General features: G+C 47.3%; 1 protein-coding gene across 8 annotated transcripts in view; it reads right to left on the reverse strand.

Annotated features, from left to right (window-relative positions):
* Positions 1-20,169, reverse strand: part of tanc2b (tetratricopeptide repeat, ankyrin repeat and coiled-coil containing 2b) — a 172,129-nt gene that overhangs the window by 53,066 nt on the left and 98,894 nt on the right. For 4 of the 8 annotated variants that reach the window (XM_036521361.1, XM_036521343.1, XM_036521334.1 and 1 more), the window contains exons 5-6: positions 18,442-18,513; positions 14,141-14,323 (exon numbers count right to left, since the gene is read on the reverse strand). In XM_036521361.1, the coding sequence (XP_036377254.1) occupies positions 14,141-14,323; positions 18,442-18,513 (255 nt within the window). Of the gene's footprint in view, positions 1-7,745; positions 8,245-14,140; positions 14,324-18,441; positions 18,514-20,169 lie in introns of those variants that run through there. The other 4 variants (XM_036521352.1, XM_036521378.1, XM_036521387.1 and 1 more) reach the window with 2 other exon arrangements.

Raw genomic sequence — 20,169 nt, forward strand, 5'->3', positions numbered from 1 at the left:
TGAGACAGCACTGCCCTGTGGGTGTATTGACTGTTCTGTATAGGTATGAGGTATGTCCTGCCAAAGCGTACCCTGGCAGATGGCATGTCTGCCATCCCAGTATAGTGCCTCCACTCATTTAGTTGTGACTTACATTGTTCACTTGGATGGAAGTTAAAGAATGCCTAACTGGGTGTGGCTGGGCAGGGCTGGGGGGATAAAGCCATGAGCAGTGGTTTGCAGTACATCTACAGTCCATGCATAATGAATGTGCCAAATGTGAGACGAATGAGAGCACTGCTATCAAAAGCTATTCACACGTGTCCTAATGTGTTCGGCCATGATGGGTGTGGTTTATGACCTAGAGCAACGGTTTCAAATGCGATTAATTGGCACAAACAATATCGAACATGCAGCAAATCTCAGTAAAAGAAATAAGGATGGCAAGACAGAAAAAAGAGAGAAAGTCCAAAAGAATATGCTTTCAGCTATTTTGGATGCAAATATTAAATATTACATTTATCGAGGCCTGATCCAATTGCCCAAAATGAATGGCTCATTTTTGTAGGCTCTCAGGATGATAACTTAAACTAAAGCGAATGGTGGACATGTTCCCATTCATTACTATTCTCCCAAACTGCTTTGCTCAAGAATCTCCTCGCACATCATATAATTATGCTGCTCATCACAAAATTCTTTACTCTGGACCTTATGTATGCTTTTCACTCGGAAACGTCAGCTTCATTCCTGTGCCTTCAATGCATTACACATTCATTCAACTAATAGTACAAGTGTGGCTTCCACTAGGAAACTAACTTTAGTTATAAACAGTGATGAGAGACAGGGTGTGGGAGAGCTGGTGTCCATGTTTGGCACATCGGGAGTGCAATAACCCCCACAAATGCGCGTGCAACCTGACACTTCGACCGTACATAAACCTGGTGTTGCGAGCTAGCTGGGATGCGTGCAAACGTTTCCCAGGGAACACTGCACCTTAGCGGCACAGGAAGACACACCAGAGTTACTCCCCTCAGTCTGGGTGTGCGGCTGGAGACACTTCTGGGGAGGAAAGCCACTGTATACTGGCGCATGTCACAAAACAACAGGAGAAAGACACTCGCTGCTGTACTGAGTCAGAGTGCAGCATTGCAGCATTGTGCCAAACAAGTCTCAGTATTGTTAACGCTTTCAGTGTGACTTGTGTGCATAGCATTAAGAACTGAAGAGTGCTGCTTGTTTCTCCTCATTTACGGTGGAAAAGACGCGCGCTGTTCTTTCACTGAAGCTCACAATGGCTCATTATTTCATCTCATTACTTTCCCAGGTAAATCTAAGAAAACTGCAGCATTCTTCATCCTTTCAAAGGATCTCTCTCCCCCACCGTCAGCCATATTTCCTGGTGGCATTGTATGGTCACGAACATGGACAGAAAACCAAGTGTCTTGAAACAAAAAAGATGGCTTTCGAGTGCGGAAAGTGGTTCCAAAGAGGCTTTTAACGGGTGCGAATTAAAGGCTGTTTTCACTACGCCATCAAAAAAGAAACCTCACAGACATTGTAGAAACCAGGAGGAGCAGAAAGTGTGCTGTTGTAAACGCACACACACACACACACACAAACGGCAGAAAGCACCAGCATGTAGTGGTTGTTGGAGTACCTGTCCTCTGGACTACAAGGTGAGATGTTCTTGATTCCAGGTGAGACAGACCTGACTCTGCACTGCTCCAGCCGGGCCTGGACAGACACGCTACAGTTTGCATCTCAACAGGTGTCCTTCTGCCTTTCAGGCCTCTGCTGAAACTTGGATTCTGAGGCAGCACTGAATCTGCCTTCTGTTACATTTATGCACAGATCATTATCATGTATGAGTTATTTACCAGTTCTTAGTGCTACATCTGCACTGCCTCTCACACATGCTTCAGCCAATGCAGTGTACTGCTGGGAGATCAAAGGCAGCAAAAATAAGGACCATTGCTGAATCTTTTCTTTGCAGATTTAGCAAAAACAAAACAGACTCACAGAAGTGAGGTGGGGAGAGGGCTGCGCTGCTGTGCCACCATTGAACAACAGCTGCCAGAGATGAGGTGATGGGTTCTGATCACCATGGCAACGTGGGAGAATGGAAGCGGCAGGTCGTCATTCTCCTTTCATGCGGCCAACGGTGTGCGCGAATGCCACCCGTGCCAGCCCTTCCAGGCCAGGCTTGTTTGACCTGTCCTCACGAGTGCAGCAGTGTTTGCCAGGAGGAGATGCGTGTGGACGCACAGCAGCACACAAACATACTGTCACTGCCTGTTTGCATAGCTTGGACCAAGTCCTGGGAGACTTCCACGACATCTTCCATTGAGGCACTCAAGCGACTGAAGTTAAGACGGCAGCGCATCTGAAGTTTGCTCCCATCCCCTGCCCTGGACAGCAGCTGCTGCCTTTCCACTCACACAGCCCGTGATCCACCGCGGACTCCTCTCCTGCTCCAGACCTGGCCTGTTCACACTGGCAGTGCTGGGCTGCTTCAGTCCTTTAAACCAGCTGCGTGACATTAGTCACACATTCCTTTACCTGCAGGTTCTTTCAATGGTAGAATCAGCTCTAGGGTCATCACATCTACTGTGTAAATGCCAGCACATGCCACATCTAGTCAGGTCACTTCAAGCTTACATCTGGTGCGTTTGTTAGGATCAGGTATGGGCAAACTGGCCCTGTTGCTTGAAGTGAAAAGAATCCCAGGGCACCTGGCCGACTTTGGAAGGAAAGCTGTTCAAGGGTTGTCCACCATGTTTGGTGCAAGTCCAGGCACTGTGTTAATGTTAAGCTCTGAGCTGACTGCCCACAATGCAAGGATTGCACTCATGCAGGACCTCCAGTGCATGACTCAGCTATTGAGGCAGCTGCCTGGACGTGGCCTTCGATATCCTCCACCTCCTCCTGTTCTGGCCTGAGAAAGCCTCGCCTCAGGCATCAGCAATGCAGGTCAGTCTGGTGGCGTGGGTGTTTGGTATATGCTTGTCAGTGCAAACTCAATAATGTATAGGGAGCATTGCTTTGAACATTGCTTTCTCCAGCCATCAGCTAGAAAAGTCTGAACTTATCTTTTGTCAAGAGAATGTCATGCAACTCCCTGCTTAAAGCTGAGGTTATGTACAGGCATTCCTTTATTTACCAATGGGGCTGTAGCACAGGGCTAAAAAAATGCCCAGGCTGCCTCAGCCTTGGCCCTGTCTTAACCCAGTTGTGTTTATTTACAGCGTGTGGCATGCTGCTCTCCTCTGCTGTGACAGCAATGATCTGCTCCAGTCAATCACACGCCCACCTCCAATGCAACGCCCCGCCATAGGACTGCCTTGACCTCTGACCCCCCACTGCCCTGCACTGCCATTGGACTGGCTGCTAAGAATACCTCCACACCCCCTCTGGAGCTCCTCTGTCTTTCCCAAACAGCATCCCCTTTCAGCCCCGCCTCACTCTCAATCACTCCTCAAGGCCAAAAGTGACATTGCTTCAGGGCAACCTGCCCTGGCTGTCTTAAAATGACACGCTATCATATTACCTTACCAAAGGCAAAGTGATTTGAGCTAAACATAAAGCCATGCAGACAACAGACTGAACTTACTTTGAAACAACTACTATAACAAAGGTCTATTTTCAGCAGAAGAGTTTGATATAAGAAAAGAAAATCCTATTCCCTCTGGGGAATTTCTGATGTAGCTGCAATAATGCAAGTGATTGTGGTTATAGTTACATTATCCCGGACAGAGAGATGGTGACCGCACCCAGTAATTGCCACCACCATGCACAGCTCACATATGCAGTAATGCTCTCACCACATTTCTGTAATTGTGAATACAAACTCATATCCACTAACTGCCCAGGGCTTAGCTGTAATATCAAGTACATCTAACACCCCATTAAAAACCTATTATTTGTCTACATCTATGTCCGTTGCAGAGCAATTACACACAAAGGTGTTATGAGGTGAGACCCGGGTCTGTATAATGCAATTCATCAGTCTTGTTGACAGTGGGATTATGGCCATGTTGTGCAGTGGACTGTGAAGCCTGTAATAGCCCCAACAGCACACACGCAGACCCTGGCTTGTGTTTACTTCATACACAAGGTTTGCTCAGCTTTGAAACGTCAGCGCTTGCCAGGGGCCTAGAGGTAGTGGTGTATCCTATGGTAATCCCGCTTCTGTGTTTTGCAAACAAGTAATTATCGAGACTATTAATAGCGCACTGCAGGCTTCTGGCTCCTGCTTTTCTGGAACAATCTGCACCGCAGCAGGAGGCCCTGTCTTCACCTGGGTCCCAGAACCCCTGACTCCGCAGCTGGGACACAGGGGTGGTGACGTGCCCCTCTGATCCTCAATGTAATTTATCTGATGAGAATGAATCGTATGTCTCTCAACTACCCTCGCTGTGCTGGTTTCTTACTAACTGAAAGGTGACTGCAGTGTGTGCCCTCAAAGACCGGAGACTCACAAAGCTTCTGTATAAGCTTCACAGGCTTTAATGGTTGTCAATCGTTACCATGGAAGGTCAGGCCAGCACTGCGACAGTCTAAATGTTATAGAATTACAAAGAGACTAAATGGCTCTAGTCTTACCAACATGCACATCTACATTTTTCTATCACAGTCTGTGGCCTTTGGGAGAGGAACTCTAGGCCTGGCAGTCAGTTTAATGACATCACAAGGAAGACCACACTTCTTTTAGGCCCCGTCGGCAGCTCCTCCGCTGCAGCTCTTTGACTGAATTCCAGGTTTTAATGCCGAGAGTGTCTGCTGCTAGCTGACTGATGGAGGGGTTTAGCAGCAGAGAGGAGGACGTCTCACTCATCGCTAGGGTGATGGGCGGAGCCAGGCTCAGAGAGGGTATGTGTCAGGCCATGAAGACGGGTAACTGACGCCCGGGACAAGGTCACAGCTTAACCTCACACCCAGGATAAATTCTCCTCACAGATCTCTGTTCAGAGGCCTGCTTCAGCCAAGGAGGGAATACAGTAAACACCACAGTGCCAATCCGTAGCTAACAGATTGTTCTAAAACCGGCAGGTAGGACGACTGAAAATGCACTGAGACCCTGTTTTACGCTTGCGACTAGAACTGTGTGCACACAGACAAACAGAAAAGCCACACTGGCAACAGTATTAATCTCTCTACACCGTGTAAATTGTATATCCACACATGTAAATTCACATGTAAATTCACAACAGCACCTGGCCTACACAGAAGTAAGTGTCCCCGAAGACGCGCCTACCACACCAATCTCTCTGCAGAGCAGGCCGCACAGCGCACGCTACGAAAAGACACACTGCCTGTCTGCAAATCAGCATTACAACAACAATCATCTACTGCTGCAGCAGAAAAGCCAATCAAACTCATACAAATGGTGTTGCAGCTTTGCAAAACGTTACATTTACTCCTTTCATGCATGTTTATTATTGTGGCTTGTCATATCTAGTGAGATGCCTAGGTAATACCACCTGAATAATCAATACTAGCATGAAATAATTTCAATTAATTACTGCTATAAATTCAGCTGAAACAATGATGAATTGATGAAAAAATATAATCTCAAATCAAATCAAAATACTCCCAAAAAGAAATTCAAACGATCAATATAATCGATATGTGATCTCGATGAATAAATCGATATGTGAAAGAATCTGTTGTTAAACTTCTGCTTTTCTTTCATTTACTTGAGTTTTGAGTTTTAAGTTTTAATCCTCTTGATGTCCTCTACATCAGCCAATGAGAGACCCAAATTTCCCGCTGCTGCTGCGGACGTGGGGAGCACATGATTTGTGCCAGAAAGCATTATTTGGGCAGCAATTTAACAATAATTATTTGATTCGTCAGCAGTGATTTTGAGCAAATCATTACCTAAGACATTTGGCTACATTAACTACGAGTGGAAGACCTGAATGAATGAAATTAAAGCTAGTTTAATCACCTAGTTCAATCAAGCAGTATGATTACAGTGAAAAGACTGCCTGTTATACCTGCAAATGAATAAGGCATATGAAGCGGTACCACAGGTGAGCTACCACATTGTTGTTTAACCCAACCCTCTGACTGATCAATAAACTGTCCACTTTGTCTAATAGCTAGGCCAGGTCTTTGACCTTCATTAGAGGCTGTTTTGTAAAGTGCCCAAAATGACATCTGTAAACTAATTAAATCGCCATGGAGCCACTATCCTCTTGTTTCCTTGAAGCTGACGATGACGCAATGACCTGCTGAAACGTGGGGAATCAAGCCCATTTAAGCTTTAATAAAGGGAGGTAATGGTGCCCCTGCTCAAATGTACCAGCAAATGAATGCTTTCTACCTATATGTAGATTTGCATGTTTTGTTCCTAATTTGATTTAATGTAATGTTTTATTTATTTGCAAAAACCTATTATTTTATTCAATTTCATGCAATTTATATAGTGATGCAATTCAATTACAGGAAAACTGATTTATTTGTTAGTGAAATATAACACAAAAATCCATTTATTTAATTCTGGTGCTGATCAGTATTTAATTTGTTACTTTTAAAGCTTACAAAATAAGGGAAATGGAAATCTGCTTTTTGACAGAGGAGGATGGCCAAAATATTGGGTCGCGGAGGTTGCGTCACGGTGATTCCAGGAGGTGTCTGGCAACAGGTGACCCTAATGCACCTTTGTAAAGAGCTGCACCTCCCGGATCAGCTTAGAAAACACTTACAAATGGGAGCTCTGCGCTACTATCAGGCATACGCTCACAGCACAATTCCTTCTCAGCAGCACCCCCAACGATTATTTCAACACTGATTAAGAACGCATACGTGACACGCTGACAATTGACAGTGCATTGCAATTAGGACAAATCAGAGAATGATGGTTTGTTTTTTTTTTTCCCACTCTAATGCTGTGAGCGACAGCTGACGAAATGCCTCGTTGAAGCAGCTTTCAGGTAGCAAAGCTGTAACCAGTGCAAACTGAAGCAGCGTCCTTTCTCAGCCCATTCATCTGAGAGCTGCAGCCTCTGACAGTATTGTGTGTTTTCACATAAGCTCCCCCTCCCCACGACTCTAGACACCTTCTGCTATTTTTACAGTAGTTTTCCCCCGAGAGAGCAACCGTGGACAGGAAGCTGAAATAAGACACCGTACACAAGGACACGTCTCTCCGGTTACATGTGCAAAATCCACCGAGAGGTGGGGCGTGGGGGGGTTCAAGTCTATGCACGTGAACATTATGCCCACCCGTAAACAGAAATGCACACAGATACAAACACGCGCACACAAACACACATTTTCACACGTGCACGAGGGGAGATCGGTACAATCCTCGCCCACACCAGCGCGCGGAAACAGACACGTTTAGCACATGCAATCCAGAGCAAAAAAACACAAAACACCTCAGCCTGAAGCTCACTGCCCTGTTTTGTTGTCTTCCTCGAGCTCTCTCGCGAACATGTCACTCTACCGCTGTCTGTCACAACCTACTAATGCAACCAGGCCTTTACGGACTCCTTTCGGACCACAGATAAAAAAGCTCTCCATCCCGCAGACAAACTGCCGTGCTTTGGGGAAGCCACTGGCGCTCAAGCGTTAGCCAAGCGGGTCAGAACCGGTCCTCAGCCCTCACGCAGCTTGCTCAGTGCTGTCCCCTGAACGACGGCCCCCAGCGGGGCAGGCCACAGCTACAGAGTGCGGCGCAGGGCAGCAGCAGAGGCAGCAGAGACGAACCAGACAGCAGGTACAGGACAGATAGAGGCGGAGGGGGCGGAGGGGCTCACCGTTCTCAAACCAGATCCCGCATTCTGCCAGGCTGGAGTAAGGCACCAGCTCTCCCCCTTCCCCATCCAGCGACACGAGCAGTTCTTCTGCCCCGAACGGTGACCAGTTCATCAAAGAAGCCCTAGCCAGCACGTGGCAAGCAGACCGGGGAGAAAGAGGGAAAGGAGAGCCTGCAGAGGGTTGCTCTTGGAGACTGAGCCTCCCGCCGTTTCAGCAGCCGCTTTCTGCGTATCTGTGTCTTTAAATTATGCGGAGAGAGCCAGATATGGCAGCGCTGATCGAGGAGGAGGAGGAGGAGGAAAAGGAGGAGGGCACCCAGGCAGCAGTCACTGTGTCACCGGGGAGAGAGGGACGCGGAGGTGACATCTTCTGGCCGGTTTTTGCACTTGTCGGGTTCCTGGCTGCCGAGGAGGAGGTGAAGGGGTGCCGTGGGGTGCAGATTCCCCGGGTCTTCCCCCTCTCTTTCGCTATTATTCCCCCTTATGTGTGTGTGTTCCTACGCATGTGTGCGTGCGCGCGTGGGTATGTGTGTGTGTGTGTGTGTGTGTGTCTCTGTGCGTGTGGGTGAGGGTGTGTGTATGCATGTGTGTGAGAGAGAGAGAGAGGGAGAGAGAGAGAGAGAGAGAGAGAGAGAAGCTGTACAGTGGAAGCGTCTGCGAGAGTTGGAGCCCAGGTCTGGAGCGGATGAATGGTGCAGTGCTGCTGTTGTCATGGCAACCGCAGAGGAGAGAGGGAGGAGAGCAGAGGGTGGGTATGAAAAAAGGGGGGGGGGGGGGTAAAAAATAAAGGAAGGCATTATTAAAGGGACACTCTCTGTTTACGGCCAGGACTCTGAGCGGAAGAAAGCAAAGCACTGGAAGTCCAAAGAGGGGTGAGGCTTCACAGGAGCTGGTCGGTCACCTGCTGTGTGACTGAGGTGCATAATTGCTGTGCACAAGATGATCGCATGCGTGCCAGCCGCGGGGCGTGTCCTTGTTTTACCTGCTGTGTTTCGGAGAGATTCCCTCTCTCTTCTCTGTTGTATGTATCTGAAGTAGCTCCTTTCTAAGCAGTCCCCACAGGTATAGCAAGAAAAGCTGCACCTGTACGGGACGCTGTCCTTGCTTTACCTTTCGTGTCTTTGGCCCTAGTGTGACAGCAGTGGCAGCAGCAGCCACTTTTCGGAGAGATTCCCTCCCTCACTTTCTCTCTTCTCTGTTGTGTGTGGCTGAAGTAGCTCGTTTCTAAGCAGTCCCCACAGGTATAGCAAGAGAAGCGGCTTCTGAAAGCAGTCACTGCCGAAACGAAGCGTGGACAGAGTGCTTGAGTCTCTGGCGGCTCAGTCTAAACCCTGAAGTATTCAAAACTGGAAATACACTAAGGTAGTTACTCCACACATTTCGGCCCACCTATTAATACGGAGGCTTGTCTTCTTGCAACTGGTCGATAGGAGGATACCGGCACAGGTCTGATCCGATTGGGGCTAGAACCTGAATCAGAACAAAACACTGAACTTATCTATGCCCCAGTGTCCCTGGCTTCTTCTCACTGTGTTGAAACGTCATTGTTGTTCTGAAACAGAGCTCTTAAAAAATGAAGAAAAGCGCCGCGCATGGATTGGCCCGAGGGTTTCAATTCATGATCTTGCGCTCATGCTTCCAAAATGCTGTACATTCCCTGAAGTGACAAGACCAGCATTTGACTGTTGTGTCCTGCCAAACACACCTCCCGTCTACACCGACTATCGACTGGTGCCCAGGAAATAGCCTAATTCTGTCTTCATTACTGCCGCTTTGGTAATTCATCTTGATTAAGTGAACCAGCATACTAGTGGCCCCTCATGGATCTATTCTTGCGTGGTTGTTCCTCTGTTACCTTTGTCATTGTTTCGCCTTCTTTTTTTCCTCCTTCCCCATTTTCCATTGAATGGGTCCCGTGACAGCGCTGCCGAAAATGTCACATTTCCATTCCGAGGAACAAATAACCGCGCAAGGCCTGGAGGAGCGGGACGCGCCACGCGTAATTGGAGAGCGATTTGCAGCGGGCCGTGGGGCAGGGGCCGGCGAAACGGCGGGGGGGGGGGAGCCAGCGCATGAAATGCCAGCCTCGTTACTGACATTAACCACAAGCAGAGGGCAACAAACTGGGCTTCACATCCAGGATGGAAAAGGAGCCTTACTCTCAGTTCAGGAAACCACAAGAATTAACGCGGAGCATTTCAGATGGACTATTAAGATGTCTGTAACAGTGTGGTGCGGGGTGGGGGAACAGAAGGAGTGCTGTAATTAATTGAATCAGACACATTCAAGGATTTCAAGGGGAGGCGCAATTTTCAATCCTTTACATAAAAATTTATAGTTGAGGCTGTAATTGTATTGATTGCTGTCATTAAAGGGCAGTATAAAAGGGCAGTATATTTGTAGGGAAAGATGTTGAAATGATGTTGAAATGTTTCAGCGCAGAAAATATACACGAATTTCATGTTTCATCTGTTTATAAAGTTAAACTCTGCAACAAGTGGGGAGCAGCATATTCTTGCCACTTGTAGACAGAAGATGTAACCGGGGTGCATGGTTACAAAAAAAAAAGGGGGGGGGGGGGGGGGGCAGCCAAATTTACAGCAGTAAAATATGCAAAATAACAGGGGTGGTGACCAACCTTACTAAACAAGTTTTTGTTTAAAAAATAAGAACAAAAATAAAAAGAATACTTCATATGCTCAGTGAAAACAAACAAGCTATCTCATTTTTTTCAAAATGACATTTGTTTCACTTATTAAACATGGATATTTCCCATTGAATTCACTGAATGAAAATAATTTTCCCCACACCTCTTTGAAGCAACAGCTTTACTCTCCAGATGTGTCATGACTGTTGTGTCTCTGCTCTTGGTCACAAGCAGTATGAGAGACAAAATAAACCTGTTATGAGAGCTATCTAGAGTGATGATGCAACACACTATTGTATCATACTATGCCTATTATTTGTGTAATCATTATTGTTATTACTGCTTACTGGTATCATTCCCTAAATATGATCAGTAGCCACAACTAGTGCTAAAGGTTGAGGACCACTGGTCATTTCTCTTGACCACAACTGAGGAAGGCACTCAGTTCAGCTGCATCCAATGTAGATACCAATTTAGGTTTCTTCACTGGTACAAAGAAATACAAAACAGCCCTTCAGGTCACAGCTGCAGTTAATTAATATTGCTGTTACGTATCAATGAAAACAACATGTCTCATGATGCTCTGTAAACTGCACCTTTTGCCCATGGCTTTGTGTTGGAGCCTGCTCAGAAACCTATTTCGCAGGTTATTCAGCAACAGCTTGGACCTCCTGGGACCCCCTTCACTGAGTGGGAGATTAAATCAGAAACTCATTGATTTCCTAAAAAGGTCACCGCTTTCACACTGTTTTCATTTTTCTGAGACCCTGGGAGCAGGATAAGCTCAGCCATTTCCCCTCACTTCCAGAGGCCAATCACAAACAGCACTGGAACGGAAGAAAAGAGACAGCTGGTGGGTGGTCTAAAGTCACATGTTGCGAAGCACTGGCATATTCTGTGATGCGAACACGTTGCTGCTAAAATCGAATTTTTTCTGGGCAGTGTCTGGCCTGACAGTGAGTCAGGTCAAGGAGTCGTGTCGGTGAATTATGTGACATAATTGACTGAAATTGTTTCTCAGAGAAAAGGAGATTTGACCATGTTACTATATGTGATGTCTTTCCCCTGAGGGAGAGGATTGTAAATGAGAAAATGCTGTGTCAGTACAATACTGCAGTGCCACTAGTCTGAAATGAGCGATGCAGGAGATGGCAGCCTCCCTGTATTGGTGGGATGAGTGAGTGAGAGAGGAGCTTGTATGAAGGATGACGGTGAGAGAGGGGTATTTGTACAGTGTGGAGATGAGAGGAGTTTATGTGAAGGGTGGAGGCGAAAAAGGAGTTTGTAGGCAGGGTGAAAGCGAGAGAGGAGATTGTGTGAAAGGCGGAGGTGAGAGAGGGGCTTCTGTGATGGACAGAGATAAGAGAGGAGTCTGTATGAAAGGTGGAGGTGAGAGAGGACATTGTGTGAAGGGCGGACCTGAATGAGACAAGAAGAGAAATGAAGCGCGAGGCAGGTGTGACAGGGGGAACTCAGGGAAAGAGACTAGAGACGGTGGAAGGGGCGATGACACCCGCCTTGTTCAGCCTGCCTGAGAGACGGTGTGCAAGAGTGAGAGAGTGAGAGAGAGAGAGAGAGGGGCACAGAAACGGAGAACAGGACAGGAGATAGAGAATGAGAGAGACAGATCATCAGAAGATGGCAGCCTCCTCATTCCATCTGTTAGAGAGACAGGGGGAGGGGGGGGGGGGGGTAGAGAGGGAGTGAGAGATGGAGAAAGTCAGAGTACAGGAAGTGCTGGAGCCTATGGGGATAAGTGATGCTGCTGAATTAAGGATCTCAGAGGGGGCGGGTGAGTGGAGCGAACCACACACATCATCAGAAGACAAACTGAAAGATCCCGTTTGTGCCTGTGTGCTCTCTCCCATGGGCAACACAATATTGTAATCTCACTTAGCCAGTCACCAAGCCCAGCCTGAACAGGACCTGGCATGCTCATAACGGGCAACTGCAGGGAGCAGGAGCGTGAGCGTTCAGAGGCCCGACTACTGCGGTCAACGTGGGGTGTCAGACCAGCCCGACTCCGCGAGTTCCCACCACTCATGGAGAAATGTGACTGGCTGGATTAAATGGTTTAATCCACCTCAAGGTCACATCCTGGTCTGCTTGCAGCTGTGGCAGGAGGCAGCGCAGTGAGCCACCCAGAACTTCAACTCTTCAGTACAATGCTGAAGCTGCCGGCCCAATGATGGTGATTACAAAGCGGACGGGCTAAGATCTGACAGTCTCCACAAAATTCCTGCATCTCGCTGCTTGCATTCACTGCGATACACAAACAGGCATTCATGAATGGTGTAGTGCTGCGCTCACTGAAGTCTGGCGTTTCCTGGTGAAAACAGCGGACCATGAGCAAACATCCACGTGATTCCTTTCTTTAGAGTTCCTGAATCACAAGACCCAAACCTAAAATATGCAACAAGCATATTGTACCATCCATGACTGAAATCAAGAATGAACTGTTTATCAAGTCAATATAAACCATCAGCATCATTTTCCATGGATCACAGCAACCTGACCACTGATTGAACACTGTGCTGCAGTTGTACTCAGAATGAAGTGTGTTGTAATGAGATAACAGTCCTTGTACAGGGCACTTAAAATGAAACGCACCGAGAGTAAACACTGTCGGTAGTCAGCTCTGTTCAGGAGAAAACAGTTCATCTAGATATGATCAGCTTACAGGGAAATTCAATTGTCATTCCCAAAACAACAATCCCACCTCTCTCTGCACATACATGCACAAGCAAACACAAAGCCTCTTCCAGCGCCAGCAAGCCTTGCAACTGACAGGGCTTTTATGAGGCACAATTACTACATTTAAATCATTCATACTACTTTATATAAACATTCTCCCAGGCCTTTTTAGACAGTGGGTGAGGCTGAGAAAGGGTTAAGATAGAAAAAGAAAACGAGATGCTGGCACACCCTAGTGGTCACAACTGAGATTGCACTTTAATGCCACAAAGCAGTATTGTGTATTGTACTGCTGTTTAAAATACATTATTGCCATCAACTCATCTGCATATTTAATGTTGAAATATGCCAAATGTCAGAAATTGTATTCAAACTGCCCATAGTTAAATACCACAAAAGCTTTTTCACAGGACTGATCTCTCACTGAGACACCATATTCCACATTCTCAGAAACATTAAGATAACTGTGGTTGGATATAATTTGCGGTAACATATTAACATTTTGGTCCATGTACAGCATTCTGTGTTTCTCACATTATTCACACAGTAAAGCCCACTTGGGAATGGGACACTAGACCACACAGTCTTTGTGAGTGACCCTGGGGGGGTTGGACTGTGCCCTTCCATGACAGCCCCCTGAGAGACAGAAGCATAGCAGGGAGGTACAGCACCACCATCAGAGCCATGAGAGGAATCAAAAAAACAATGTGACAGGGTGAATTTACCAGGTAACATTGCCACTGGTAATGGGGATGTACAGTAGCCAAACGTGGTTGCCATTCCTTCTTTCCAATCTAGCGGCATTCACCATTTGGATCAAACCACACACTGATGGTCACAACTCCTAATTCCCCAGTTTCCCCATTTTGGACTCAAATCCGTACTCAGATCCAAATCCTTAGCAGGAACAGCAAACCACTTCCAGACGTCATTTTCCTCTGTTCGCATCTGATGTCCAGCACTGGAAGCATATCACTAGGTGGATATCATGGAGCGTGGGGTTCACCACGGTGACCCAACAAGTGGCGGTATTAGGGGAAGGAACCTTCCTTACCTGTGAGCTTCTTCATTGGCTGCAGCCGCATGCTGATGGTCTGGTGTGTGAGCAAAGGCGAGGATGGCAGTGAGCGAGACATGCCCTCCATGATGCGGATATGCTGCATGCCTTCTGTCACCGGCAGTGGGGGCACAGCGTAGTCTCCTTCAAAGGCACAGTCACTGTCTGTGGAGCTGCCACCTGCAGGATGGGAGGACACACTGCATATTATACATCTGCATGGTTATTGTAACCTCATGTCACGTGAACTACTCCTTAGCATGTGCACAGCTGCTTCAAGTGATCCATGAAAGACATTCATTCACGGTGCCTACGCCTCACCTCTTAATATGACTCCTCATTGCACTACCTTATTCCTTACCAGTGGAAACAAAATAACAGCCTTTCAATGCAAAGTTCCCTGGTGAAAAATGTTTTATGCTGAGCTCTCATTTTTTGCGCCTCTGCGCAGTGATGTGGCAGGGAGAGCAATTAAAAATGACCCTCAAATGAACCTGCTTCCTCTGCAGCTCAGAGCTGAGATAGAGGAAAAAAAAACAGAACAAAATACAAAGGCTCACTATCAGCACTCAAGGCCCACCCATAAAACACTTTGAGTCGACTCTCTTGTCCACAATGTTACAAGCAGGGGTGAGTATGAGCTGAGAACTGCATGCTGGGAGAGGGGGTTAAGAGCACGACGAACACTGGGAGGATCTGCCGCTGTGGACTTTACGTCCCCAAGTCCTTGTGGATGCCCTCTGCCACCATTCCCACGCCCAGCATCCATTCATTTACATAAGCGCTGGGATCAGCATGACTTCCACACACCCAGCACTGGGAGGATATTTAAGGAAAACTGAGACTGTACCCTGATAAATACTTAAATTTTACAATTCACAAAGTAATGCTGGCTTGCATATTCTCGTTCACCACAGATGAGCTTCTGATGACAATGATGTAAATCACTTGCAATCCTGCACATGAAATCTAGCCTTTTAAAATTACATTTTTTCCTCCTAAGAGGGTTGGGTCTACTGCAATTCAATGTTGTAACACAGCACACGGTGGCAATTTATTTTGTTAAATTAATATTAAACTTAAATGAGCTGTATGAGGACTGACTGGTAAAACACATGTGCAAGCTGGGCAAGGGAAATACTGATGAACCAATAAAGGTCATGTTTACAGAGTGGTCTTTTAAGCAAATAACACAAAACCTACATGTTTCCTGTGTGTATGCTGCTCAGCTGTGTGGACAGGGAGGTGGAGGGGAGGAGACTGTTGATTATGATTGACCTTGACAGAAAAGCTCTTCTGGAAACATACAGCAGCTTTTCAACACAGAATAGCTACTCCTGCTCGCAACAGCACTGTGCCACGACTACAGCAATATCCAAACAGTATTGCACAGAAAGCATCCATATGATACATACAAAAGATAAATCCCAAAAACCAAAAGAAGATATGGACAAAAAAACATAAACTGCTCTGACCAGCAGCATCCTACGCAGAACTTCTGCATTTCATACAGTGGTGGGGGCATCAGCTGCAGGCCTAGTAAAAGTGTGCTGTAGGAGCATTACATTAAATTTTCTAAGCACACACTTTTATTCACTGTGACACAGACTACAATTTTTTATGCTATCCATTTATACAGCTGCAAATTTACTGAGGCAGTTTTGATTAAGGACCTTGCCCAAGGGTACAACAAGAGTGGCCCACCTGGACAATGGAAAAGGCAACCTCTGGGTTATGTGCCCTGCTCCTTGCTACTACACCACACTATTCCCCAGTGTGGTGAACCCGTAAGGTCGTGGTGTAATGGTAACTGTATGTTACATGCGGAGAATGCAGGACTGGCAGTGCTAGAAGTGCACACAGCCTGGGAGACCCTGCATGGGTGAGGTGTGTCCATCCCTGCACACCATCGCACCAGCAGCAGAAACATTTCGCATCCTTGACTCACCTACTTTCCAGCTAAATTCCAGCTCCTGCCTCCAGGGTGAAAAAGCCAGAGAGGGGAAAAAGATATTACTGACGGTGAACTTATTCCCCTCCTAACAGCCTGCACATTCATCTCAGAAGAGAGAGGCACAGCACGCCCGGATCCCACCGCTGGGAGCCGAGGCCCAGGGGAGGGCTGGGAACGAGATGGGTGTGGGCTGCGGTGTGGAGGACTGCGGAACAGAAGGTCCAGAGTGAAGTACGACGCTGCCCTTGGGAAGGAGCTGAAATAGAAGAGCGATCCTGAGAGGGAAGGAGCCGTGGAGCTGCAGAGAGACAGAGCCACTCAGCCAGAGCGGCGAGGAGAATGACGGGGCCGAGGCTGCAAACCAGCTGCAGTGGTGGGCGTCTGTCTGAGACGCCAGCACCGCGCCAGAAAACACAATGTTCTCTCATTGTTGCTTAACGTTATGAGAGCGTTGCACATCAGGCTGCCAGAGATGGGTAAACCACGGCTCTCGTTAAATTGTTCAGAGGAAAAGGTAGGCATGGCTTGGACCTCCAGCTCCAACTGACCATTCATCCAGGAAACAGCAATTCCATTCAGTGCCTCATCTTCCTTGCATCGTGCACTAACAACTCACTAACACACAAGCACACTCCGGAAACATAACGTCATGACAATGGAGGGCAGTGCCAGTGGTCATGGCACATCTGCATTCCAGAGTGTTAACCACTTGTGCCTCTAGATAATTATGTGTGGTCACATGACCACGTCAACCACCTGTCCACTACCCCGACAGCAGCTGCAGAGGGGAAAAAGACTCTTGTATCGAGCAGACGCTAGTGTGTGCAAACAGCCATACCGCACAGCACAGAGTGGATGCAGAACAGGCTGCTGCTCATAAAGCTCTATGACTTCAACACAATACTCTCAACAATACACAAAGCCAACAGCCATGTGCCTAACAGGCATGTACGTGGAGCCATGCTCACAGACGATGTGTGAGAGCAAGGCTCTGCGCACGTAAAACTGCCGAGTGATCCCATCCTCCCTGTGCCTCAGACCCCAAAGGTTTGGTGTGGTTTCTGGGCTGCATGTGAATGTAATTGGGGATGAAGCACTGTTGCTCTCTCCACCACACTGGCACCACCTGCAGAGCTCTGCTCGTTGATATCTCCCTCTGGCCTACACTGGCATCAGGCATGAGCTGCGCCCTGACCACTCCAACTCCACTGAGAACAAAATGCTGCAGAGGTCGGAGCCCGCCCTGGGCGAAATACCAGCCCGAAGAATAAAACAACAACACCAAAAAAAAAAAACACAAACGGCAGCATCATGGTCCCAATGCCTATCCCCGGGCAGACAGCCAAGGTGAATATATTGGCATGTGTGCGTGATGATACTCCAGGCTGCAGTGCTCGGCCGTGGAGTTTGGCTCGAGCGTGTGGTGAGTCTGTGCCATAATGCACAATGCTAATGAACACTTGCATGCCCCCATGGGGAACAGCCCATCTAGGTGCTCGTGGTCACAGCGTAACAGCGACTGCGACACCGCCTCGTTCAAGCACATATGAATCTACTTTACAACCTACGATTTCATCAGGTAACGTTCAACAGCGGAGTGGACGATGGGAGTGTGGGAACCTTCTGCCATACCACACAGTTCTTGAACTTTGACTGTGAAAACACACAGCAGTGTCTGTGCTTTATTAGAAACACATCACTGTCAACATGCAAGGTAAATATTTAGGTAAGCATAGTTATTGTTGGAGTTAATGCACAGCACAATATTTCAGAGTTGATAAAACAGTCAACATTCCATTGTTTATTTTCTTAGCAGACGCCCTTCATCCAGCTTACATTTTACATATGATCCACTCATACCGCTGAGTATTTACTGAGGCAAATTCAGGTTCAGCACCTTGCCCAAGGGTACAACAGCAGAGCCCTACCTCATATTTAAACAACATTCAGACGACCTTCCAACAAATCCATGGTGCCTAAGCCTGGCTGTTTGTTTCCACAAGGATCAGAAAATGCTCTGCTGTAAACTGAGACCACTGGGAATGGCAGGGTGTTCAATTCTCTTTATTCCAGGGAGAAACTGCAGAGTGGGGAGAACAATGTCTGGGGTAAAATGGCATGGAAAGGAACAGAACAGTGCTGTGCAAATAGTGGCGGAGGGTCATGGCCCTGGTAGGAACAGGGGGTTTACAGGAATGAATCAACACCAAACTAGAGAGTGGGAAAAGGGTCACTGGGTCAAGAGGAAAAGCGAGGATAGAGGAAACAGGATAATATTGGGGTCATGTAGGAAGTGCGGGGCGGGAGCAGAGCCGCTCTGGGTCCAGTTCTGATTCTGGCCTACCTTGCCCAGTGTGGCTCAGTCTCGGGTCTACATGGGACGGGCGTTGCTCTGCGGGGTCCTCGCTCCCACCATCTGCGGACGAGGAGCACAGAGAGCAGACAGAGTGAGCGCGGGGCGCCGGCCAGGCCGAAGGGCACACCAGCAGATACGTGATGTCCTCGGCTTGCAACCACTTCTCGGCGGGCAGGACGCCTAGCACGCTGCTGACGCACAGGCCCCCCACGCCCCGCCTGCAGGGACGGCTGGACAGGGTGGCAAAGTAAGGCCCCGGGGTGAAACGCCACCTCCTCCGTCCCATCATCTCCGAGCAACTGGGTCTCCTTCCCAGGCAAGGGGCTCATCCATGTAGGACAGACCTCCTGTCCGATCACCTCACTCTGCCACAGACAGCAAGAGTGCCACAGAGGGGTTCTGCCAAGATCCTCTGTCCCAAGCTGCCTGACGAGCTGATGCACTATACTGGCAAAAAGACTGGAGTGACTGGATGTTTGGAAAAATGTGGTCTCCTCTGATATGGGATGGATCCAGTGGTGGATTTAACTGTACCTTGCGCTCACACAGCTAATAATATACTGATCAAATTACACAGTGTATTGAACCCACCCCCTCTTGCACTAAATTAGCTACAGTGGATGGAGACAGGGTCAATAGAACTCCCCAGGGGCTGTTTACAGCCCTGAGTCGCTCTGGTCAGGATCAAGTTATGTAGCATTCTTTAACTACTAATACTGACAGAGAATGGGTGATGACTGATTACTGAAGTCACACTAAGATTTCAGAAACTGCACTCACTCTGAAGAAGATGTGGTCTTTCCATCAAGAGTCAATACTGTAATCGTACTTTAATTCTACAACCTGATTGATGTAAACATTCACAAGTACACAGTAACACACTAAATTTACAACATAAAGACATGCATACGTGCACTCACATACGCTCACACAAGTATGCACACATGTACACACACACACACACACACACACACACACAAACACACACTCATATACAAATACAGCAGCTCAGGCAGTTGATGAACTGGCTCAACTGGTCGATAAACAGATATAGGCAGCACTAGTGTGTCCTGGGGCCAGTGAGTAGAGTGGGATCTGGGCCACAGAGGAACAGTAGCTGTACATCTGCCAAAAACTAGCTCTGAACTAGCTTCCGTAGCCATTACTTACTAATCTTTTATTCATCTTGTTTTTAGAACCAGGCTTTCATCTCAATTGACCTTTTTAGATGAAAAAATCAAGCAAAATCTCCAACAGTTTCTGAGGACAATAAAATGTGGTCCAGCCAGCAGCAAGCGATATGTTGCTATCACATCCTTCACATCCATGAATGTGAATTTGAATATAGCTAAACAGTCAAATATATGCTATAGCTGTCATGAGGTAGTAATAGATAGCTTTTGGTTGTTTATTTATGCCCTCCCCTTGCAGTTAGAATGCATGATGACTGCTGTCTTCTGTATCACGATTCTGGTTGAGGACCACTGCCATTTTACAATGAGTCAAATTCCTACCCAATAAACCTGATTTAAGTCCACCCAAAATGCTACAATTTTATGAGATCGCTGTCTGAAGGGTGTCAAACTAACAATTAGCAAAATATAAATGACTACAGATTTACAGATTTTTCCATGCCAGAGAAGAAAGGAGAATGCTGCATTTACCACACTGAATCTAAGACTGCACTGCTGTGAAACATTAGAGAATGACGCATAG

The sequence above is a fragment of the Megalops cyprinoides genome, chromosome 1 (assembly GCF_013368585.1).
Source record: "Megalops cyprinoides isolate fMegCyp1 chromosome 1, fMegCyp1.pri, whole genome shotgun sequence".
NCBI classification, from domain to species: Eukaryota; Metazoa; Chordata; class Actinopteri; order Elopiformes; family Megalopidae; genus Megalops; species Megalops cyprinoides.